General features: G+C 43.0%; 1 protein-coding gene across 1 annotated transcript in view; it reads left to right on the forward strand.

The window, feature by feature from the left end:
- rnf43 (ring finger protein 43) overlaps nt 1-25,335 on the forward strand; it is a 101,952-nt gene that overhangs the window by 73,806 nt on the left and 2,811 nt on the right. The window contains exons 3-8 of the mRNA XM_084941681.1: nt 22,227-22,301; nt 22,432-22,563; nt 22,718-22,819; nt 22,905-23,075; nt 23,164-23,266; nt 23,819-25,327. Coding sequence (XP_084797807.1) covers nt 22,227-22,301; nt 22,432-22,563; nt 22,718-22,819; nt 22,905-23,075; nt 23,164-23,266; nt 23,819-25,327 — 2,092 coding nt within the window. The remainder of the gene's footprint in view (nt 1-22,226; nt 22,302-22,431; nt 22,564-22,717; nt 22,820-22,904; nt 23,076-23,163; nt 23,267-23,818; nt 25,328-25,335) is intronic.

A 25,335-nucleotide genomic window follows, 5' to 3' on the forward strand; every position in this document is an offset into this window, starting at 1 on the left:
CGTTTTTCCAGGAGTTTCCAAGCAGGCTTGGTGAATGTTAGCAGGTGCAGCCAGCATCCAGTAGATTACACTGCAGGTGAGGTTAATTGAAAGCGAGAAAACTAGTGAGACAAAAACATTAACAGCGAGAGACAAGGAGACCTCGTTACTACTGTGAGGTAGCTGATGAATTTTGGGGTTTTCATGAGCTATGCCAAAATCATCAATATTAAAACAATAAAAGGCTTGAACTACTTCAGTTGTGTGTAATGAATCTAAAATATATGAAAGTCTAATGTTTATCAGTACATTACAGAAAATAATGCACTTTATCACAATATGCTAATTTTTTGAGGAAAAAAAACCCAAAAAAACTTCTACATACAGTGACTTCATTATATGAGACTTAGGCCAAGCAGTGTAACAGTACATATACAACATAAAACAAAGAAAGCTAGAACGAGGTCAATTTCATAAATTATTAAGAATGATTAATTATTATGATTTTTTTTAACATTTTAATCGAACATAGAGATGAGGGTTTTATTCTCAACCCTTATAAACTGAAATATTTTAACAGCTTCTTGTAGGAGTTTTTCAGCCTGACTTCACCTTCTGCCATGTATTGGTTAAAAAATGTTTCTGTAAAATAAAAATAAACTCTGCAACTCTGTTTCAGAGGGTATTCTTCCAACGAGTCTGCCATGCCACACCAGTATTGTTTCTACAGTAGCCCAGATTGGACAAACCAAATACCTTCTTGAGAGGGTTGTTTTTGAATTTGTGTGAGGGTACTACTGTAGGTTCTCATTTTGCAAGGACAGGATGAGGTGAGAGGTATTAAGTTGGTTGCAGTATGCAACCTCACCACAAGATACCACTAAATCCCACTTGCTGCATTTTTAATAGCTGAAAAGGATTTTCAGTGTAGGCAGAGACAGTGTATTAATGATAAATTGAGCTGTTCTGAATCAGTAAGTTCATTAGTAAGTTCGTTATCCCTGCAACACACCTGTTCAAGGTGAACCCCACCTCTTGCCCTATGGCAGCTGGGAATGGCTCCAGCCTGCGCCACGACCCCGAATTGGAAAAGTGGAAAAAAATGGATGGATGAACTTTACAAAGTGAACTTAAACATGTTTAAAAGAAGTTATAAAAAAGGGGGAAAGCTTTCTCTTTGTACAGTTATGTCCCATCAATCTGTTGCAGCTATTTGCAAATGCCTGAATCAGAACTGTTCACTGCTCCAGTGGTTTTGCATCATTGCAAAATGCGAAACAAGCAGAGGCCACAAGCTCTCTCTTCCTGCATGTTGTGCTATGGTAGAAGCAATCTGTTTGCTGTCTGCTTGTTTCACTTTACACTGAAGCCATGGAAAGGCTCTCAGGCTTAAGTCACAGGGCAACACATGATTCAGAGAAAAGGCACTGCGGTGGTGCCAGGAGTACTAGACTAAACTCCACACCAAGCTTAATTAACTCTGAATAAATGCTGTAATCTGTGCTTTTTGAAAGTGCGGACATTCTCCCACTCAAACTTCACCTCTGTGAAACATGATGAACACGAAGTGGTTTTGTGAAAACAGCTCTTACAGTGATTGAGTTTGGCCCATGTCTGGACTTGTTGACTCTCATAGAAAGCCTTGCTTATTGATTCTGCTCCTCTCAGATGAAAAGGCTTCTTGGGCTGATTGTTCAGTAATCCTGTTTTCTTTAACTGGGGCTTTTATGTGTGTGTGTGTGTGTGTGTGTGTGTAGATGCGTATTACTAGGCCACATGAATTCAAGTATGTTTTTGCAAATTTTATCTGGCACAAACACAATGCCAGTCAGATGGGTCAAGAGTCAGGTGACACTGACTGTGTTTGTCTAATGTAGTGAATCGCCTGGCATCAGTTTGATTATACTGTTTGTGACTGGTGCTCGAAAAATATATGATAGCAACATCGTTCTGTGGATCATTGTGCTTGTCTGTCAGTCTCTCTACTACTTTGGTCTAACTGAAATATGCCAGAGGGCAGCATTAACAATACATTAAATATGTTAATGTTAGGAAGACAACTGGTCTCAAGGGTCTCAAACACGTTGTGAATGGACTGTGCTTATTATTATTGCTTATTAGCATGTTGTGCTAATAAGCAAATGTTGACCTGCTAATATATAAAAATTGGGGTAAATTGGGGTAAACCCATATACTGTAGCTAAAAGATGGACGTAGCCACCACCACAAAATAGTAGAATTTCACTCAGTAAAACCGAAGCACAGACGGACAGTTCGGACAGTTTTAAACCTCATAGCGGGTCATAAAATTTCCCAGATAGTGCAATTAAAATGCTCCAATGACACCAACCCTATAAAAACAGAGGGGACAGTCAGTGGAGGTGAAGCTAGCGACTGTGTAGTTCTTTTCACCTGTATTGTGAGTTAGAAAGTACTGATCTTGTAATTCCAAGTATATATTTTTTCTCACTTGGTGGCTTTTAACAAGAGTTAAACTACATGATGTGGATGCAGTTTAAGTGAAGCTTTTGCTGGAGACTAAAGGTGGTCAAGCATATCCTTCCAGTGTAATGGGAAGAGCCAAAAGAGCGTTCGTTGTTCTCATATCCAGTTTTACTATGGTGCACCTCTGATTTTTCTTGGTATCAGGTGGGATCAGGAGGAATACATTACCATGCATACGTACATTAAAATTGGGTGTGCTAGGCTTTTATCCCCTTTAAGTACAATACCGTCCCCGTGATGACTCACTGCCAGTTTGGGAATTCTATAGTGAGCTTTTCTCAGAGGAAACATGTGGGAACTACTGCAACTCAGGTGTACCGACATGAGCATTCACCTTTTTGAATACACTGAAAATGCCATTTTTATTTGTCCTCACAATAATTCATTTAAGTCCGGCAGTGTGTATACTGTATTCACACATGAACGGGAACTAAATGCAGTGCTAAAATGATTCTCTAACTTGAACTCTTTTTATATACAAAAAAAAACTCCAAAACATTGCTGACAGTCTGAGTAATTAAATATGTACTTGTTATCTTCAGATTGTGACACAAACCTGATCCTGGAAGTTATCCACCACAAATAAATAAAAACTTTAAAAATAACACTCTTTTGCCTGTGGGGAACCGCGCCTATAAAAATGAACCCTGAACCCTCTCTGTCGCATCATGTTGGTGATCGCAGCAACATGTCTACCTCCAGGCGACAATTAAAGACTTTTTAAGGAGAAGCTGATGTGTGCAGCTGTCGTCCTGGTTACCTCCTGTTTGGAAGGAGGGAAGGAGTTGTAGGAATGGATGGTCCTGAGGGAGAGAAGTTTTAATTGATCTAGGATTTTTCTTTTCTTTTCTTTTTTTATGAGACTGTGTGAACTGCTTCCAGTGTGTCAGCATAGAGCACGCCCCATGACTTGCAGTAGAGCCGGCGGAATAATAAATCAAAAACGACATGCTTGAAGTGCACAAAACCAAAAAAGGTTTCTGCGGTTATTTTGAAACACCCTGATGCTTGTTGCACCGAATTTTAAGTGGAAGCACCGTGTATAATTGTGGCTTGATAGTGTGCAAAACTACTGGTGCGAGAAGGCAGCGGATACCTGCAACCTTCGGGTTTCTGTAGAGTCACTGAAGCTGTCAGAGTAGATAGAGAGCTGGCAAGAATCGCTCATGAATAAAGGGGTTTGTGGGATTTTAGGGAGGCTTACATTGGTTCGACTTAACCAACTAAAGTAACCAAGAGCAGATGGATTATGGAACAGATGTGCACAGACTGTGGGACCGAGATTGCGGTGCATCATAGGCTGCTGTCTCCTTATTTACATCCAGGCTTCTGCTCCTCCTGCTATCTATACTAAGTCACCAGGACACCTGGAGCAGTGCTTTCACACCTATCACCAACAATAAAATACAGCCTTTTGATTTGTTATATTTAATAAGAGGTAGATTAGCCACAGAGTCCAAAAGATTTTTTGCTAGCAGGCTCTGCATGTGTTTAGTCTGCTCTAAAGCTATTAACATGTTTAACACGGGGTATATGGAGTTGACTCACTTTTGGAGGCAGCCTAAATTGACATCAGAGAAACTGAAATTTTTGTCACTTTCTGCAGTTTGCTGATCGGGAAAGGTAAATAAAATATGAGAATAAATACATTTTCTCCATGTTTTCGGTGCTTACAGACTTACTAGTAAGTGCTTGTTATATTAAGCTATTTTTCTGTGTTCCGTTCACAGAAAAATGGGATAGAATATTAAAAAAATTAAAAAATAGAATATTAAAAAAGTTACATTTGGGTCGTAATGACCACTGAAGTTTGGTTTGCTTATGGGACTCAGTTGCCAGCATTAGAACTTCAGTTCTATTGCTATTGAGGGATTTCATAAAGAATTGGTGACAGTATAATGCCATAAACACTCCTCTTGTGTCCTAAACTTTCAGACCAGGAAGTGTAAAAGGAAGCATTTTGAAAACAAGGGAAACCCACTAATGGAGGAATGAGTTGTGGTTTCTGTCTCCTTGTGTGTTATTCTCTGTAGGGGTCAACGCTGACTTCGGGCGTATATGTTTTTTGAGCAAAGACGTTGGCTGGAAGTGCAGTGGCAGCTGCCTTTATCTGCTTTTACTTTGGCAGCCGAGTCCAACATCTCCAGCTCATCTGAGACAAGTCGAGGAGGAGTAACACAGAGGAACATCTGGAAAAAAGAGGATATTTCAGCTTTTGAGAGTAAATGCAAAAAGCAGCAGGTACACAATGGACATTTTGGCTGGTATGAAATGCGTCATCGTTAGCAGACTTCTGGTTATGCTTTGATTTCTTTCCCATGAAAATTCATTATTTGCCTGTCTGTGCCAGACAGTTGCTCGGTTGCCTTCAAATGGATAAACTATGACTTTTCTGTTTCCTTCTTCAGCTACTCAAAGCTGGATACCAACTTTTGCAACCTTGGCCATACATTACAAGCCGACCGGCAAGGACTGTGCACCTCTTAAACCTGTTGCTCTGGAAACCACACGGGGACAGTTCAAAATCAGTTTTTCACTTGTCAATGCAAAAGACACGGTTTTTTCCTGTTATCCTTAGGGTAATATTCCATCAGCTCATTGTGAGATAGGTTTACAGGGCTTTGATCATTTCATCTTTAATGTGAGTGCTTCAAAAGTAATATAGAATTAGCTTTGGGCTTATCTCCAACAAGACTCCCTTTTATCAGGCAGCACAGTGAAAGGGTGGCCTTGTTACTGTGCAGTCTTGCACTGTTAAACATCTCAAATATTTCTCCAGTTTTGACTGTTCGCCTTTTCAGGTACACCACACGCACAAACCCACACTGCACTCTATCCGATTCTTTATTTTTTGAAATGATGGGATTTTTAAAAAGTGACTACGTTCCTGTCTTTGTGACCCAGATGCCTCCGTTTTCTCCTCCCTTTTCCCCGTTGCTAAAGTTAGGCCATGTCTTTGTTCACCACATCACTGTGCAGATAAATCAGTAGGAAGTATTTAGTTTTGAGTCCGCTGCCGTCTTTTAGGTCAGTGCACTCATTACTGTGGTCATGATGTAATTTGTACTTTGATTAGCCCGTCTCCAAGGATTTCATTTATTTTGTCTTTGAGACAGATGGTGTTCTGACTGCATTGCTATTTGCCTGAGCCACAGTCCTCTGTCTCTCGTTCCTTTCATGATAATGCAAATGTTAAACACTCGCAGGGCTTTTAATAAGGCCAGACAATGGGCACCTTTGTCAGGCCGTTCCTTTAATCCACCTACACAAGCAGAATCATGACTCCACTGCCCCCCCTCCTCCAAACTGTTAACATCAGCTGCAGTTGGCTTTCTTAGTATGGTGTTGTTTCATCACAGGAAGAAAGGTTTTGTTTGCACTTGCGTACTAACTGTGCGTGTCTGTATGAAATGAACTATGTCAGACCATGTGACGTAGACACATTCCAGTTATTGATTGTGTTAACAATCAAGAATTGGCTAAATGGACAGGATGTACACAGTTTTTCCATAATAAAACATTTTCAAAGTTTTGGGGGTTTATTGCCATAATATCAAAGTAAATAAGCTATTTGGGAAAGTAAATGCTCAAAAATTTTTATGATATTGTTGGTACCAATAATGTTGCAAAGTTGCTGAAGAAAACAGTGTTGTTAGTCAGCTGCAGATGAAGCTGCTAGTTTGCAACTGGTGTATATAAAAGATGGAGCTGCTGTGACTTAATTGGTTGAATTTCACTAATCAAAACCTGAGCATAAACGTCTTGGAATGTCTGTGCTTCAAATTTTCTACCTATAGGGTTGATATAAAGATATAAAGTATGCATAGAGGCCATTTGAAGATTTGTAGTTTTTGGGACTTACTGGCGCTTTGTTTAGTCACACATGGTGCAGTTTGGGTGAAGCGCACACTGCCAGACAACGATTTATGTTGCATTTAGATGCCAACTGGTTAGTCATGTGCACTAGCTAGTTTTTTGGGATACAAGTGAGCACCATTAACACTTGAAAATGAAAACTCTGCATCATTTAACCTGTAATTTTTCTGCAGAAAATTGCACTCTTCTGTTTGTAGTTTAGCACAGGAAGGATAAACAATACTACAGCTACAGGTTGAACGTGCATAGCTTCTGATTCTGTCACTTGACGGTGACTGCTCTGTCAAAAAAAGGCAGACATGTCACTTGTACTTTATGCTTTATAAGAAAAAGGATGATCTTTGAGTTTGTCTGCATGATAGATTGTGTTATTTTGCACCTTTGAAGTGGTTAAGCATGACATTTTAGAGGACAACACTATGCTTTTTTCCAGTATAAAGCACTGTCATTTTGGTCTGTGCACCCTTCCTTTTTGCAGAGCCATACTCAGGCACGCTCTCTGAGTAAATGGTCAGCAACTATACGATAGGACAAGGGAGGAAGCCGAAAACAAATTCTGAGAGGGCAAATCCCCAGCTGTTCCAAGGACAGGAAAATACTTTGATAAGGGAATATGGACAATGAGTCCATGGCTGGACTCATTAGCCTAACATTTAAATGTTGTATTTATACTGTTCTGTTATACTGTGCCGTCAGTGCTGGTGCTTCCTCACTGTTACCTGAAAGAAATTTCCACCTGAGGTTGCCGTCTGGTTAGTATTCCACACACAAGGTGGGATATGTGGACAGGGGAGTAGCAGTATCTATACTGTTTAGTGGTGCACTTTAATGCAAGTTTCTGTCCATCAGGGTGACAGATTAGAAAGCTCTGGAACAAGCCTTAATTGTGTGTGTGTTTGTGTGTGTGTTGGGGGTGGTGGCGGGGGTGGGGGGCTTTGTGGGCTGCCTAACAATGAGAAGAATACTTCAGGTTTCCCTACTTAATGGGAAAGTGCATTCCTTTTTTCTTTGTCACCACTTCAAAAACAGGTGGTGTGCTTTACATTTCACAGTCACGTGCGGATTTTGAAATGGTGATTTGGTCGCCTGCGAGAGGCTGAAAACACTTGTTCAAGTGAGCAGGTGGGACAAAAAAAGGACATCAGGGCATGGTACGGATTAGGTCCTCTAATCTTACCTGGGAACGGTATGAAAATGGGCTGGATTCTTAGTCAGACACTTTTGACTTCTTGATTAATCAAGGAAGTCTGCAGATAGGTGAAAGCTGAGTAGTTGTTTAAATTGGTGCCGCATTGGGAAGCAAGCGGGAAGAATTTCATGCATATTACTGTCTGCAGGTACCTGGAAATTTTAGCTTGACAAGAAGAAAAGTCTGAGGTTAGACATTCTCACAGATGTCAGCATTGTTGCTGCTCAGCTCAGTTCACCGTTGTCATCACCTCTGCCACAGAGGTGCGAGTAATTCGCCTGCCTGCCTGTTGCCTGCTGCTCTCTCCCTGCTGGTTCTCTCACATCTTGTCAGCTTTCTAAGACGATGCCAGCGTTGCTAAGCTAAACACCGACCCTCCCTCCCAACATGCACATAAGATCTGGAAGATGTTCTGTTTGCTTTTAGCTGCGATGTGCTTTGAGTGGCCACCGATTAGCAGCTTGTTGTCCCACTTTCTCACTTTCCTGCCCTTCCTATTTTCGCTCCCCTCATTGAAATGATAGAGGGGCTGTGTCCTGGCCCGGCTTGGTTACTGTAGGCATGTGGTGCTAACACAACCTTTCTAAAATCATGTATTTGCCAAACAGTTGTTGTGAAAAGGAAAATTAACCAAGAGAGGCTAAAATCATTTATTGGATCAGCCTATAAACATGCTTTTAATTTCTCCAAAGATAGCCTTCTAAAATGGGGACTCTGTGAGGAGTGACTCACTCTTTTTAGCAACTGCAGTTTGTGCCACTTTCACACTGGCTTTATTTCTGCTTGAAGAACCCCACTAGCAAATTTTAGCAGAAATCACAAATAACTGGATTGTCTTTGATTTCTGGGTTTAATTACAATGGACCTATCAATGTGAAGAACAGGCACATGTTTTTGTAAATTACACCTGCTTCAAAGCACCTTAACTGCTCTCACCAGCTGCTGCTCCATTACTTAAGTGTGTGTTCAATGGGCCAAACTACGCCAACAAAACTTCCTGCATGCACCTGCTACTGGTACTTGGTGGATCCTTATGCCACTGATCAAAATTTATTTAGTCTGTTATTTCAAGCTTACTGAGCTAATTGCATTTGCTTTTTTTAAAAAAACAACAACAAAAAAAAACAAATCACTTTGCTCTGTGAAATCAGCTGAAAAGCATGTTTCCATCAAACCAGGTTGAAATTTTTTACATACAAGTGAACCTTAAAATCGGCCCAATTTGCACAAGCAATGCATCTCAGCTTCTGAACACACTTGTTTACTAATAAAGCCATCTAATATATTCCCTGTAAGATAAGGCAGGGAAAAGAACATGTGCATTTTAACTTGCACGTGCATCATACATTTCCCCATATTAGCATCTATGCACGCTAGGCTGTTTATGTGCTGCCTGAGTGCAAAATTCGCCTACCTTTCACATGTCTCCCGATTTTAAGGAATGAAAAGCGTTTGCGTCTCAAAGCGTTCATATTAGGGCAGCACATCTCTCACTTGTCACTTCAGTGGGAGTGTGTGAGGGTCAGGGTTTCATCGGGCTGTCGCTGGCACGCATGATGTGACAAAAATGCTGTGCTCAAAATAGGACGCCGTGTCATGTTTGCACAGAATGACAGAGCCCAGATAATGCTGCACTGTGCCAAATTTCTGTTATTAAAATGCCAACCACTTGGGAGACACCTTCAGTTGGCTGCTAAGAAGGGAAGGTGGGAGATGGTGTGGAGTTCCTTATCAGTTGAGATTTTTGGCGTTGCAGGCAAGAGTTCATCCTGCGTCCTCACTGAAGATGTTTTTCCACATGAGGATGGCAAATAGGATGATGAGTGCTTAATGGCCCTGCAGTTACAACTGTACTATATCACTGCCTCTCCCTGATGAATGAGGTGTTCATAGGGCAGTAACTTATTATTACTGCAGTATTAGTCCTTTGATCTTCCAGCAGTTTTGAACCCTGGAGTTTTTTAGAAGGGTGGCTCGTCAAAATAGCTTAGCAGATGCGTTCGGGCCTGGTCTTGTCCCCGCTATGGGGAGAGGAGGCCTGGAGGTGTGCAGAGGCACCAATGTGCAGGAAAACCTGACTACAGAGACGCTGCATTTTGGTCCGTCTTGTTTGAATGGATCAAAGAAGTCGTTTATTATCGTATATTGTGGTTTATATTTATTTGGAGATTGATGATTCTTGTGTCTGCTGCAGAAGGTTTTATTGTGAAGGGGAAAGCCCACTTTTATCTTCAAAGACCCCGAATATAAAGGTGCTGTCCTTGAATCCCTGCTAAGGAGCCCCAATAAACCACAAGATGTCATTCTTGCCAGGGCATTCCTCTATTAATGACAAAGGCGAATGGTAAGTCTCAGAGTGAAACATGAAGAGGGAGAAGAGAAGGGAGCAGAGGAGGTGAATGGGTTGATTTAGGGGAGTGGCAGGCGAGGCCCAGAGGGCGACCCTCGATGACCCTGACTGCTCCTGCTTCAAGGTCATGTCTGCCGCGTCAGAAGCAGGACTGCTGGCAGAAAAATTTGTTGCTTTTGATTTTCCTCTTTCAAATCTTTTTTTTTTTTTTTTTTCTTTTGCGGTCCCTCTGTGCTGCTCACATTCCCTCCTGTTTACCTACCTAATTCTCTTTCCACCATCCCATCCTCCATCGGCGTGTCTGGCACATCCCAGCTCTCATTGTGCAGGCTGAGCCGTTGGCCCTCTTTAAGATCTGCATTAGAATGTTGTTTTTATATAGCAGCAAGCGGAGGCATGTGGAGTCTCTTTTGAACTGCTTAGCAAACAGATGGAGGTTTTTACGCTGCCTTTATGAGATTAAGTGAAACATTCCCATAAAACAGAAATGTCTCCGTGTCCCTTCACCCTGCTCACTGTCTCTCTTTCTCTCTCTCTCTCTCTTTCTGCCTTCCATACCTTTTTCTCTCTTCATCCTTGTCTTTTTTTTTTTCGTTCCCCTTATTTTTTTTTTCTGGCCCACTGCAGGCTTGGGCAAGGGCAGCCTGCTTCTGAAAGTGAAGTGGAAAGTAGACAGGTTTGTGTTACCAATAACTACTTCCCCAGGCAGTCGAGCGCTGAGCATCTCCCAGAGTTTAGACCACAGTGGCAAACAGGTCTTGTGAGTCTGACACTTCACGCAGAGAGATAGAGCAAGTTCTTTCTCTGCTGCAGTGTGAACCAGTTCAACTCTGGCTCAGGTTGGATAGGCTCAAACGAGGTGTCATTGCTCTAGTGATGACTAGAAATTTTAGGAAAAAAAAAATTTCAACCCACAGGTTTAAAGTGAGTGTCTAGTTGTCTAGTGTACTAGTTGAGTCACGCAGGCATTTTATATGTGAGCTGTCTAACCTTACCAAAATGCATTTGTTTGTGGTGTGAGTAAACATGAAAAGTTCATGCTGTTATTGATACAGTAAGCGTTTAGTGTTTTTTCATGGAGGACCAACTTAAAAAAATGTTTAAATATAGTTTTATTACAGTCCTCGTGACTTATTTTGAAGAGAAGCTAAAACCTGTTTGGTGGGTATTTAAGTGCCAGTTTTTTTTGTTTGCTGGAAAAGTCCCTTTTCTTCGCAGCCTTAATTTTCTGGCTTGTGTGACGTTAACTTGGGCCCTCTGCGTGCAGTCCTGCAGGGGGATGATAACCAACATGACCTTTGTGACCCTCAAAATCCAACTGACCTGTGGTGATCTCCCATCTGTGCAACAACACCCCCCCCCCCAAAAAAAAAAAAAAACAATCTTTAACTCTGCTTGGATAATTTAAAGAAATGGCAAGCTTTCTTGTAGTAGTCTTCAAGAAGCTTGGGGAACCAGCAGAATGCAAAACCTGCATATCTGCTTTCATTTTGACAAGATCTCACCTGCATTTCACAACACTGGCCGAAATGCAGCACAAATTCACAAATTATGACAGATGTAGGGGGAGGCCCCTACAAATACCTGTAGAAACTAGAGATGGCACGATACCACTTTTTTATGTCCGATACCGATACCGATATCATAAATTTGGATATCTGCCGATACCGATATGAATCCGATATAGTGTGTTTTTTAATCAATAAAACGGGAGTCTTTAACGGCGGGATTTGCGGGAAAAGCGGGATTTGAACCCGGGCCTCCCAGTCTGAGAACGGATGCTCATCTCACTGAGCTAAAACACAGGTCAACCCGGCAAGGAAAATCAGTGAGGCCACTGATAATATGGCAGAAATGGGCAAAAAATATTGCAAAAAAAATTCAATATCTCAAAAAGTATAGAAGTTATGAGCACCAAAAGTCATAGCTGGCATTAGCAGAAAGAGCAGAATTTTTTAAAGTTTGAATGGAGAAAATCGGCTGAAAACTGAGGGAGTAGTTAATCGGCAAAAAACGTACGGAAGCAACTAGAGGAATAATAAAGAATAAAGAGAAACAGGAACTCAATAGTGTGGATGCAAGGGCATCCACACAATAAGAAAGAAAAGTATGTCTTTGTGCCCCCTTTTCCCTGTTAATGCCCTATCGGCCCCCCTGGCTAAACTTTGCTAGATCCGCCCCTGCACAGTTACCAGCCGTCAGCTGCGTAGAAAAAGATCCTGGTCTAGAAAGTAATATTAAATAAATTCTAACAACAGCTTATCAAGCTTAATAGTGCTGCTGTTTTTCAGCCGCTGGTTTCCTCTTTCTGGTGCAAAGTGGGCCAAAAACAAAGAAGAGAGACGGACTCGCGACAGAAAAGCCGATCAGCTGATCATTAAGCAGTTTCACGATTGAAGTAGCAGCAGGAGAGAGAGAGAAGAGGCAGTTGCTCTATATATCGGTTGTTAAGCTTAACGCGGGAATGCTTTACAAACATTCAGAGATGAACTTACACACTTGCTTTACTTCTCTCTGACATAACTTCCTCGGAGATGAAATGTTTGCTAGCAGGCTACAAATACACACAGCCGCTCTATCACGTGACCACACTGCTCCGACGTGCTACGGTTATGAGCCGAGTTACGCGGTGTGCAAGTTTTGTGAGGTGCTTTTTTGATATTTAATGGATCGGATTACATTTTTTATTTCTCTCCGATATCCGATCCAGTAATTTAGGTCAGTATCGGACCGATACCGATACGTAATATCGGATCGGTCCATCTCTAGTAGAAACTCACTGTTGTACCTTTCTCCTGGCCTAATCTGTACATATTCTTAATTTCAACACATTTCATCACTCCATCAGACCTGTTGCCACTGATTTTCTGTCCAGTTCTTATGGCATTTGGCATTCCTCGGTCTTTTCTCAATGTTTCCCTTATAAATGGCTTATTGACAGTCACCCTGCCAATGAGAAGATTTCGAATGAGGCTTCATTGAACAGTAGAAGGATCAACTGACAGTCCTGATGCATCTCCTAGGTCCTTTGTCGGGTCTTTGCTGGATTTCTTTCCTGTGTTTTTCAGCATATGACTTTCAGATACTGCTCATTTGCTGTAGATAGTTTTATAGGCTGCCACTTCTTCTTTTGTCTTCTGCTTCTCCAGTTTTTGCAAAAATAATGAGGACTCACTGCACACCAGCTGAGATCCAGGTTTTTGGCTAATAGCTCCTTTGGAATCACCTTGTTGGTGCAAAAATACAATTTTATGTCTGTCAAACTGTGTTCTTTGACATTTTTCCTGAATTCAACTAAAGAAGTGTGAACAAACAATGATTTTTTTCCAACAGACTGCTGGTAATGAATTGGCAAAAGATACCATTTAAAATTGGTTCACTGTTAAGTCATCTTTTATGTGTATATATAACACTGGTTCATCCCTTGAGTTAGGAGCCTTTTTATATTTGAATGATTCATAGGTCAGTTTTAAGTGGCTTAACAAACAAACAAAAATGAGCACTGTAAAAGTTTGGGCTGCTTAAAAGCAAAACATAAAGAAATGGGGGTCGGCTGAATATATGCATGTATCATATGTTATGTATTATAGGAATGATAAACACAACAATATAATATTGACATTGAGTGTTTTTGATGGGGGGGGGGGTTATAGTTTTTAGCACATATTGCTGATGACATGTTAGAGGAATTGACTTTGTTCGTTTGGGTTTAAGTCATCCCTGAAAACGAAACGATTTCCATGTTTGTCTTTGTACTTCAGTCACACGTCTGGATATCAACACATAGAATCTGTAGGCAGGGGACAAGCTTTCTGGTGTCCCTTTGGTTGCATGTAGGCAAGTAGTCCATGTGGAGTGCAAAGGAGGATGCGCATGTAACACAATAAAAAGCGACATCTGCTTTTCAGTAGGTCTTTTTTTTTTCTTCTTTTTTTTTTACCACTCTTCCTCCAGAGGCTAGGTGAACAGAGTAGCTGATCAGAATGAAATGGAGGCACAGCTCATTTTTGTGAACAAACACTGAGGATCATAACTAAAATGTGATTTGCATTGATTTGCAGTAGTTGACCACTACAGAATGTCATATGGTATTCATGTATTGTCATAGTAAAATAAAAAAAGGTGCTTTTTTTCAGCTTTTATTTGTACCTATGTTAATGTCATTTACAAGCAGTGTGTGTGTTCAGTTGTCACTGTGCTGCGTGTGTGTGTGTGTGTGTGTGTGTGTGTGTGTGTGTGTGTGTGTGTGTGTGTGTGTGTGTGTGTGTTTGCTCTGCAGAAAGACACGGCTTACTGCACAGCCTGTTCCAAGAATGAATTCCTGGAGGCTTACAAGAGCTGATGAATGAGATGGAGGGCTCAGGGCAGGAATGATGGGAGGGAGGCAGCTCTGCACTGTAGGAGGGGTGTCAGGCTCTCACTTACAGGCCTGATTAAATAACAGGATGCTTTATGAAAACAAGAACATTATCTGCCTCTTAAAAAGCCGGGAAAGGCCCTCTAATTGGCTTCCCCCGAGTCTCTGTGTTGCCGCCATCAGTAAGAGCTAGTCACCAAAGTTTTTTTTAAAAAAAAGACCTAGGACTTTTTTTCAACCTCCTCTGCACTCATCAGTACTATAGGAAGGAATTTATAAACATACCGCTATTGAGCCTGCAAAAAGAGTGTCTTTTTTCCACTGAAAGGGGGATTACAGCTAGATGAATCTCTGATTAAGTGCAATGCAAACAGTAAGGAGATAGCGGCTCTTCTGTGGCATCAGAGGGCTTCTCATGTGGCAGGTTTCGCAGTTGAGGTTTACAAAAGGCCCCCCTAGATGTTTGGAGAAGAGCGAGAGGAAAGCATCAGAGGTGGGGTTTGGTATGTTTGTGCGTTCCCCGGTCTAGATCAGAAGAGTCCGCTCTTCCTCTTTACATCTCTCCACCTCCGTCAGCTAACCGATCTGGTTTACGTAATTATACTTATTACAGTCAAGTGCTGCTGTATATCATGATAGTTACAGCTGTAATTAATTTTTCATATGCTTGCGCTGCCTTAGGTAATTATAGTGACCTGTCAAATATAGTAGCACAGCCTATTACCAAAGATCAGACATATGTTTTAAAATGAATCAGAGGCCACATTTATGAATGCAGTTTTGTATGGATATAAGCATGTAAAAAAATGTTACTCAGCTGATGATTTAAGATTTTTTAATCTTTCCTGTTCATCAGCTGATGTTATGCATCAAAATCAAACCAGTGTTCAGTGCTGTCCAACTTCATTAGCTTATTTTACAAAGTGTTGCAAAGCAGCGTGTGCAGAAAACTTGATGTGCATATTTTGCATGCTTGCAGATTTACCGCATGTGCAGTTTGGCAGTTGTTACACAGTGAAACCAAGATTTTGAAAAATATGTGATCCTTAAAAGAAATATGGGAGCACAAATGGGGAAAAGTCTCTAATTGCTGCCCATCAAATCAATAAGAAAAAGTTGGGTTGGTTTTTTTGCTGTGATGCTGGATCATAATAAATCCAATAAGAACAGAAAATATCTAATAGAATGAGCTGCAGCCTTGCAATCACCCTTATCATGTAATGTAGCAAAATTTCATCTTTGCTGTCCCCTAGTGGTAGTGTAGAAATCCATGTAGGTTACGTGTGATTTGTTTTTTATTACTTCTTTCTTTTTTTACTGCATATTTCAAATGTGTATATGTATATACATTATGAACTGTGGAGAAGAGTGTGTGTTTTACCCTGAAAAGCTGGGGATCCTACCAGTAGTCAGGTGCTGGGATTACGCTTGCTTTAGTCAGATCAAATTAGAAGATCAGAAATGTTTGTTTCTCTTCTTCAAATCTGATGGTTGAACCAGGAGGTAGTTAGCAACTTATACAACAAAGTTTCTGTCATGGTAAATATTTTTCATTTAACACTGGAACTGAATAACTGATGTGACTGTGTTAATTACAAATGCTTGTTGCTTTCTCCCTGCTTTCATCTTCCATGCTTGCTCTCTCCTGGCTCTGCTTCTATATTTAGAGTACGGATATGTGAGTATCAGCCTAGAACTATTCTTCTGGAGCAGCACAGCTTACACTGGCTGGCTTTTCTACTTCTTGATTCTCTAGCACACTGTTAACCCCCAACTAGACTTGTTGACTTTAAGGAGCAATCAGTGAGGGCACATAGTGGAGTCAGGCCTCGCGGCTCCATCATCGCTGCATTACTCTCGCTTGCCCCCGCCCCCACCACAGGCTTTGGGCTGCTTATTTCCTTTGATGTCTGCACGATGTGTTTAACAAGCGATAGCGTATCAGATGACACTTGTCCTCCTCTGTCACCTTGTGCTTTGCATTTCAAATGTGTGGAGTAGTTGCAGCTCAGGCGACTGCTAACAAGGGAGGGAGGCCCAGCCCGACCCTCAATGCTGAGAGCTCTCAAAATGACTGCTCCCACCTCAAAACAGGCAGATCAGGTTCATAACTTTTTCCAGCCTCTCTCCTCTGCATGAGAAAGGTGGCCAAGCCCTGGTTCTGGATTTAATGTCTGTGTGTGTGTGTGTGTGTGTGTGTGTGTGTGTGTGTGTGTGTGTGTGGCACGATGAATGAGAGGTAGGAGGAGGAGTGTGTGTGATTCAGGCCCACCCCCTCAGGCTTAATACTTTTCTTGAGAACACAGAATCCACTCACCTGCCCTGACATGCATGCCCCCCTCCCCCCTTCCCTCCATACAGTAGCCCCCCCACCCCACATCAAAGTGCCGGTGTGAGTAATGGATACCCAGCAGAGCCACACCCTTCCCTCCTCTGACTGACTCCACTGCTGGTTCAGTCAGTAGCGAGCACCCAGTAATCAGCTCACTCACACACAGACATGTTATTCACACACAATTAGACTTAAATACACAGCTCCAGAGTTATAGCTAAACAGTGTTTATAGCAAAGGCTGTGTAGTTCTGGTTCAATTTGATGTAGTTTACACAAAAGAAGTCACAGCAATGCAGTTGCTTAAGAATGCGGTGTGGACGCTGGGAGTTTGGATAAATGGACTTGAAACAAGCAGAGCGAGCGCCCACATTGTTCTTATTTTTTGCTAGAATCTTCATTCATAGATGTTTTTGCCACACAGTTTGATTGAAGTACCAACCCCAGTTGGATTTTTATCAGGTTAAAATGATGAAAACACAGATACTGAGATCGTCCACATGCCCACAGTCACGTAGTCTGTGTCGTCTTTTTAACGTGCACTATGTAAACTGAACTCAGTGCTTATATCCGAAATGAAAGTTTATCCGATATTTCATTTTGTGCTCGTAATTCGATCACAGGTAAAGCGTGCTTTTCTACAGTGCTGTTATTCAGAACAGGCCTCTGTTTTATCGACTGAGCCAAGCCAATGTAGCCAATGTAGATTTAAATGGGTCCAAACATGGGGAAAGTATTTCAGCTGCTAAATAAGTTAAAGAATCATCTGCCTGCCTGCCACGTGGCTGCCTGCAGAGCTTTGTTATTAGCACAGGAGGGAAAAATACAGCCTATTTTTTACAATTTAGAATTCTCCTCAGGTACTTTACAGGTATTTTACACTTTACTGTTGTGGTCTTTTCCAGCTCCATATTTTTATTCTTGGCTTCTAGCTTTGCAGGACTCATCATTCAGAATGATCACTATTTATTCAGTTCACTCTGCCTGAACCAAACTCTCTCCAAACCTCCCTTCTGATTGGCTGCTCCTCATAAACAATCGTGAACAGCAAGGAGCTCTGTACCTGCAAATAGTCAGCTCTCAATGACGTCACACAGAGCCAGGAACACACAAAAAAATGGCCTCATTATTTTGCACATTATGCCATGCTTGGTAGGAAAATCCACTGTCACACCATCCATGTGACATAAAATAACAAAACTCTTTAGGCCTGTTAAAGGTTTTGAAGACTATCCCAAATCAGATGTCGATTTGAACACTGCACCTATAATAATCCCACCGCAGACTGCACCTGTTTTTCATGCCGTTTCGCCCCTTCTATCATCACCAGCCCCCGCCTCCGTCTGCTCCTCATTTAGCCGTGCGGCGTGTCCTGGTGCCTCAGTAATGGTTCCAGCGTGCCGGGCCGCTCAGGAGAAATGACAGAGCAGAGAGTCGGCCTCAGACCTGTAGGCCCGGAGCGCTGTACTCTGTCATTAGACACTTTAATGCAGCAGCACCACAGCTCGCCTCCTTCCTGGTTTATCTCAGGGGGGTTTTTTCTTTCTTCTTTTAGCCCTTTCACTTTCACTCCTTATTGCGGGGTGTAATTTACTCATGTGCTGGACGCTGTGGAAAGCCATGCTGGGATGTTAGACCTATGGACAAGTCATAAAGTTGGGTTTAAACGGCGAATAAAGTTCAACATCAGCAGGTTTATAAAGCCTGAATAACTTTTAAAAAAAAACTCTGAATCCAAAAGTCAAATGTTATAGAGTTCAAAACTCTGAGTTTAATCAAAGACATTCGACTAATACAGCAGATGTTCCTTTACAGACGAGACTGAATCTGTGTGTCTCAACATTCCCCTCTTCATTTTCTCTCCATTACGCTGACACATGGCTGCAGATGAATGGAGATTGGCTGCTGGATGGGCCTCGCATTACACCCAGCACAAACACTGAGACGTTTACAAGCAAAGAGATCGTGTCAGGCGACAGAAAAATCCTCAGCGCGGAGCTGAGGACATCAGAAGAGCATAGTTTGTTTCTGCTCCGTTGAAAACACGCTGCGATGCCAGGCCTGGCTTGCAGACAGTGCACTTCGTCTGGGATGTAAACAAAAACAGCAGGCCACCCACTGCTGGAGAGAGAAGATGACTGGCTCCAGCTGATGTTTACGCACAATGAGCTGCAGTTAATATGGAGGTTAGATACGTGCCGCTCATAGTAAAGCGGGACATGCGCAGATTTTGGATTGGTTTGTTTGTGTGAGTCACTTTTTCCTGTTAGCTCCTCTCTTCTGCAACTTGAAGCCCACCTCATGTTGTATGATTGCAGCATTAAAGCATGTATTTATTTGCAGCTATGTATATTGTGTTTTCAGACAGTGTCGGAAAACCACACTACAATTTATTAGGAGTAGGGATACATTGTTGGGAAAGTCTGGCCTAATATTAATAGAAGTGTTAAAAAATTATTTTTTAGGACAAACTGATGTGATGAAACAGATCAATCTGACATCTGTAAATGTCACCTTATTTGCTGATATCGACATGAATGGTAGACCAAGGTATTGGTCCCTGATTACATACGCTTTCTTTTTCTTATCAGCTTCTCCAGTTCAGTTTTTTGGGGAGCTGCCACATATATTGTTTAATCCCTTATTAAAGGGATTGTGGTATAAAGTACTGGATACCAATATTTGGAAGGAATTTAAAGTACATTTTTTATTCTATACATAATGTGAGCACAAAAACAATTATGCTGTGCATTTGGAATGCTTGTGTTGCAAGCGGCACAGTGTAATCTGAAGCTTTACTCTTTAAATTAGACTGTTAAATCACTGACACTACAGACCACTAATCAATACTACAGACATAATAAAAAATCATCTGGTCCTCACCAGTTTCTAAAATTATTTAGATCTAATCCCAGTGGATTCCACTATTTTAACAAAACCCCCAGCAAAAATGCTGAAGCATTGTGTAGAAAACTAGCGTAAAGCTTATGGAGCCTCCTGTAGCAGCAATAGCTTGAAGTTATTTGAAATGATTTTCTGTATGATTTAATCAGTCTCTCACATCCTCGTGGAGAAATTTTGATCCACTCTCCTTTTACAGCGCTGCTTCACTTCATTAAGGTTTACATATAAAAACATCACATAAGCGTTCAAGTTATAAACCTGTGCTTTTCATGCTGTGGAGATATGTGCTGTGAATAAAGAGCCTGCAGAACGAGCTCAGTAACCAGATTACATTTGCCTCTTTAGTTCTAGGTCGCTAGGGTTGAAAGCTTACCTTCATGACCTCACAGTGCCTCTCTCTGGCTACTCGCCCTCGGGTGTGTTTGTGTTTGTGACAGGAAGGCCCACATTACCTGCTGCCACTCCTCAGTGGCATCTCATCTAAAGTAATTACTCTCAATAAGACGCACCAAAAGCTTCACTCACACCCTTCGCCAACAATCCGTCATCGTTAGAAGTGGAAGCAGACTATTGTGCGGTCTGTTGTTTGTTAGTTTTTTCCCCGGTGACATCCCTGCTGTTTAACTCTGCAAACCACAGTCGTTGCTGCAATTGTTACGGCTCACATGCCAAATGGTGTGTAATCACATGTGCCAAGTTGCACTTCTTGAGGATGGGTGTTTACCTAACTGCAGCCATGTCTGTTTCAGTTCCGATCATAACGAACGTGGAGATGTTGAAACACTTGCATTGCTAGTCCTCTCAACTGTCTCATTAGAAGCACACAAGTGTTTTCATTTCACTGTGCCAATAAAGTTTAAATATATCTCATATTAATCATGTAACGAGATCCCTCTCGGCCCGCTTCCGGATCTGTAGCTCAGCAGCAGCTTGTGGTTTCACGACCACACTGTGGTAACACCACTACTAATACTGAGATATAATAAGACCACAGCAGCAGTCATTTGTAGAGCATATTATGATATATTCCCTAACTGGCCACAGTTAGTCTGAAGTGTGTGTGTGTGTGTGCGTGTGTGCGTGTGTGCGTGTGTGCGTGTGTGTGTGTGTGTGTGTGTGTGTGTGTGTGTGTGTGTGTGTGTGTGTGTGTGTGTGTGTGTGTGTTGGACCACAAGAGTAGTCGTCCCTGCATTTATCACCACGATTAGAGGATATAAACGCTCATAGCGGTGTAGGGAACGTTTGAAGCCCAGGTGAAGCAAATTCCCACATGTCAAGAGTCCAGCGCTTTTTTCTTTCTTTCTTTTTTCCCCTCCTTCTGTGTGACCACACTACATTTAAGGCTGATGCATGTACTACAATTACTGTTCAAAAATTGTAGCACCAGAGCTACAAGCTACTTGACCTATTTCTCAAATATAATTCTACATTAATGCTTTTTTTCTGTACACTCCTATTGTGCACACTCCTACCTGCACACCTTTGGTGCACCCGCTGCTATGAGGAAATAGGTGGAGGTGTGATACGCGTCTTACATTTTGTTTATACATACTAAATGTCATGTGCTGACGCTCTCTTCTTTTGAAGTGTTGAGAAGAGATCAGGGCTGTTATTTTATTTAAGAAGCTCTTCATTAACTTAATTAATAAATCAAGTGAGTCATGTTTTTCACTTGAATTTCTTTTGTTAATGTTTTGTGTGTCAGTGTGCGTGCTCCTTCCTGCTCTGGGCCAGGGGCAGTAAGCTGGGAATCACTGTTGAAGGCTGGCCCGTGTCATTAGGTGTTTAAACTCATGTCTTGTCCTTATTAAACATTGGCAGATGCCAAACACTTAAGAACATGTGATGAGACAGCTGCTATTTGGCGATGGTGCAGAAAGCAATTCTGGGCTTTTGTAGTGGAGCAATTAGATTAAAAAGGCAAAATTTAGAGGGGTATAGAAATGCAGGCTCAGAGAGCAGGCCTGACATGCACAGGACGATATAAGGCAAACCCAGCTCTGAGGACTTAGAACCTGGTCAGTAGCCCGGGTAGTATAGTACTCACGTGAGCACACGTATGGTTTAAAACAGTTTCACCAACTGCAATTTTCTTGACTGATTCTACAATAATAAAGAGAAACCCCCAACAGTACTTGGCAAGCACTTGGTGACAGTGGGAAGACAAAACTCCCTTTTAATGGGAAGAGACCTTCAGCAGAACCAGGCTCAGGGAGGGGCAGCTATCTGCCATCAGTTAAGGGTGAGGACTATAGTTTTAAAAGATATGTTACTAGCAATATTAAATTACTAAGTTAACAGCGAGCCACAGATTTGACAACACTTGTTCTAGGGCATAGGAAGCTCTTTTTTTGTTTTTGGTTTGTTTGTTTCTTTGTTTTTTGGGTAATCAATCTGTAGACAATCAGCAATATATACACCTGCCAAAGTACTCCAAACCTGCTTTGTAGTACTTTCTAATACAATTTCTAATAATCATGACACAGACAGATTGCACTATAGCTACACTTTAGCTGGCAGTCAGACAAAATAATGCCTTCATGTTCACCATTAACACACTTGTAGTCTGTGTTTGGCTTCTGGAGTCAGCTAGAGCTCACTTTGTCTATGAGGCCTGAGTCTCATGACATGACTGCCACCCAGTGATGGTTTAAGACACTGACAGTCCGCTGTATATATGGCCTCTGAAGAACTCACACTGACACACTGCTGTCTCCCTGTTCTGTCCCCTTCAGGCTCGCATGGCACTGGATAAAGGAGCTCAAGCGGTGATCTTTGATATCAGAAACGATGCCAGTGCTGCTGCTGAGGTGAGTGTTCAGACCCTGCTAAAGCTAGAGTTGCCAATAAGGAAAAAGCATGCTGAAGTTTCACATTCAGTATGATGTTTCTGTCTCCTCCTGCTTTGTTTACTATCATATTTTTGTAACACACACACAGCTGCAAGAAGTAGACTCCCTTCCCCGTCCAGTTGTGCTGGTGGAGGATAATAATGCTAAGGAGCTGATGGATTTGGTCAACAAGAACGAGGAAGCCAAAGTTGTCATTGAGATCAAGATGGAGCCAAAATGGGTAAGCATGCTGGAACAAGCCGGATGCTTTCTGCAAAGTTGTGTAAATCTAAAATTTTCAATTGTCTTAGTTAAGAGGCAACTTTTTTATCTATTTATGTCTTTTTAATATGAATCTAGCGAGTGTATAGTGCAATCTTCTTTTCCCTTTTCAGCCACATTATGATGTTGGTATCCTGCTCACCATTGTCCTGGCTATTCTCACCATCATCCTGATCTTTGCTTTCCGCTACAAGTGCAAGTCCAACAGAACTTTGGTGAGTGACAGCAGCAGTGTTGGTAGGAAAGCCCACTAAAATGGATTCAAAGGTTTACCTAACGCTCCTCCTCTTGTGCATGCAGGACTCCGTCCATCAGCAGACCATGCGGGCTATTAGTCAACTGGAGATCAAAATCTACAGCTCTCAGGGCTGCTCGGGCTCGCAGCGCCACCGTGCAGCCTGGGGTTCGGCCAGCAGCTCCAACTCGAGCCCCGTCTGTGCCATCTGCCTGGAAGAGTTCCAGGACGGGCAGGTAAGAGGAGAGGGTGCACATTGCAGCTGTAGATTTAAGCATCGCTTTTCAGTTGGACATTCTAAGAACCACCTCCTTTTCGTCCCAGCTTCTGAGGATCATTTCCTGTGCTCATGAGTTCCATAAAGACTGTGTTGACCCGTGGCTGCTGCAGCACCGCACCTGCCCGCTCTGCATGCACAACATCATGGGTGAGGACGAGCACATTTCTAGTTGTTTTTTGGTGAAGCTGCTGCAGAAACTGATGGTTTTCTTTGACTTTACAAGACAAACAAAGTTTAACTGACCAATCTAAAGCATCCATCCATCCATCCATTCTCTTCCGCTTATTCTTGTCAGGGTCACGGGGGTCTGGAGCCTATCCCAGCTCTCTTAAGGCGAGAGGCAGGGTACACCCCGGACAGTTCACCAGTCTAACACATAGAGACAGACAACCATTTGCACTCACATTCACACCTATAGGCAATTTAGAGTTACCACTTAACCTAACCCCACTAACTGCATGTCTTTGGACTGTGGGAGGAAGCCAGCGTACCCGGAGAGAACCCACACAAACACAGGGAGAACATGCAAACTACACAGAAAGAGCCTGGCCTGATGGTGGAATTTTGTGATCCAGATCTTAAATCTAAAGCCTGATTTTTTTTTAAATATTTTTTGCATATCATAAATTTAACATTCTTCTTAATAAGTGCTATATTTGACAGTAATTGCTTTATTTTACCTTCTGCTTTGGTTCACAGGGCCGGAGCGGCAGTCCCAGAGGAACAGACTCCAGCAGAACACAGAGCAAAGCCAGAGCTTCTTACATCCTCAGCCTTACAGCAGTCCCCACAACCACCCCTTCCCCCAGCATGCTATCCCCTTCTCTATGAGGCCCCACTATCCTCGTGGACCCTCTGGACCTTATCCCAATCTGGGCCACTATAGTGGATCCTCTCCCATGGAGACTCAGACTGTACGTTTCCTCACCAGCAGGCCGTTGGGCTCAGCCTGTGGGTACCACCTTCCCACGGAGGTTCCCGGGAGGCCCCACAGGATTGGTGGTAACTGTAGGACCTCCACCCACCACTACACCCCCCGCCGGTCCTGCTATAATTACCGCTCATCCTGCCCAGGCCAGCGCAGCGCATCCAGCTCAAGACTGCATCACACGGTCTCGCTCACGCCACAGACCCGTGGGGCACCTGCCCACAGCCGGCAGGACGAGGGAAGCTGCTCAGGTGGCAGCTACCGTACGGAGCGCAGCGGATACTTAGCTGACGGACCAGCGAGCGACTCCAGCTCAGGACCGTGCCACGGCTCATCCAGTGACTCAGTTCTCAACTGTACTGATGTGTCCCTGCAAGGAGTTTATGGCAGCTGGTCCACCTTCCGTAGCTCTCTGAGCAGTGACTATGACCCGTTTGTTTATTGTGGACCAGGTCCCGGACATGCGCCCCGCAGGAACAGCCTGGAGGCTGGTGCCCAGGCCCGGCCCAGGTCCCTGGATTCTGTGGTGAACAAAGCAGGCTGCCCTGAAGAACAGCCACAGACTGTATTCAGCCACATCCACTACCACCGTCACAGACACCACCACTATGAGGAGGGGGAGCACAGCCAGGGTGCGAGCAGAGGTTCAGACGAGGAGCAGGTGGCCGCCACTGCCACAGCTGCACCTGCTGTTCCTGTCCCGGACAAAGACTCAACTGTGTCCCCTCCTAAGCACAGCCCCTGCCACTGCCCCAAAGCAAACTCCACTGATCAGCCTAGCCCAGGGCCTGAGTGTCCAGACCACGACGCCGGCAGCGCCACAGGACCTCCTGTGCTTATGTCCCCAATCTCCTTACAACTCCAGCCCCACTGCTGCCACCAGGGACACGGACACGCTCCTGCTCCTCTCGGGAGAGTGGGAGGATGTGTGCTTGAAGGACCCTCTGTTCGCTTCCATCAGAATATGGATCTGCAGGATGACCGCAGCATCCACATCCACTATGGTCAGGGCCCGGGCTTCTGCTGCTCTCCTCCTGAGCTGCACCCCACCTTGCTCCCTGTGCCCCTCATTCTGGACTCTGGTGGGATGGAGGACTGGCCTTGCTGTGCTGGGGCCCATGTTGTGTGGCAAAAACGGGTGCAGCAGGCCCACTCAGAGCCTCAGCTCCTGGGGCCTGGGACCTCTATGGACAGGCCACCCTGTAGGTTCCATCAGGGGCCTGCTGCTGAGTGCAACACAGACATTTGTTTATACTGCCAATCATTACAACACAATCAGGGTGGGTGT

Source organism: Perissodus microlepis, chromosome 10 (genome assembly GCF_051167445.1).
Source record: "Perissodus microlepis isolate ML-2025 ecotype Zambia chromosome 10, ASM5116744v1, whole genome shotgun sequence".
Taxonomy (NCBI): Eukaryota; Metazoa; Chordata; class Actinopteri; order Cichliformes; family Cichlidae; genus Perissodus; species Perissodus microlepis.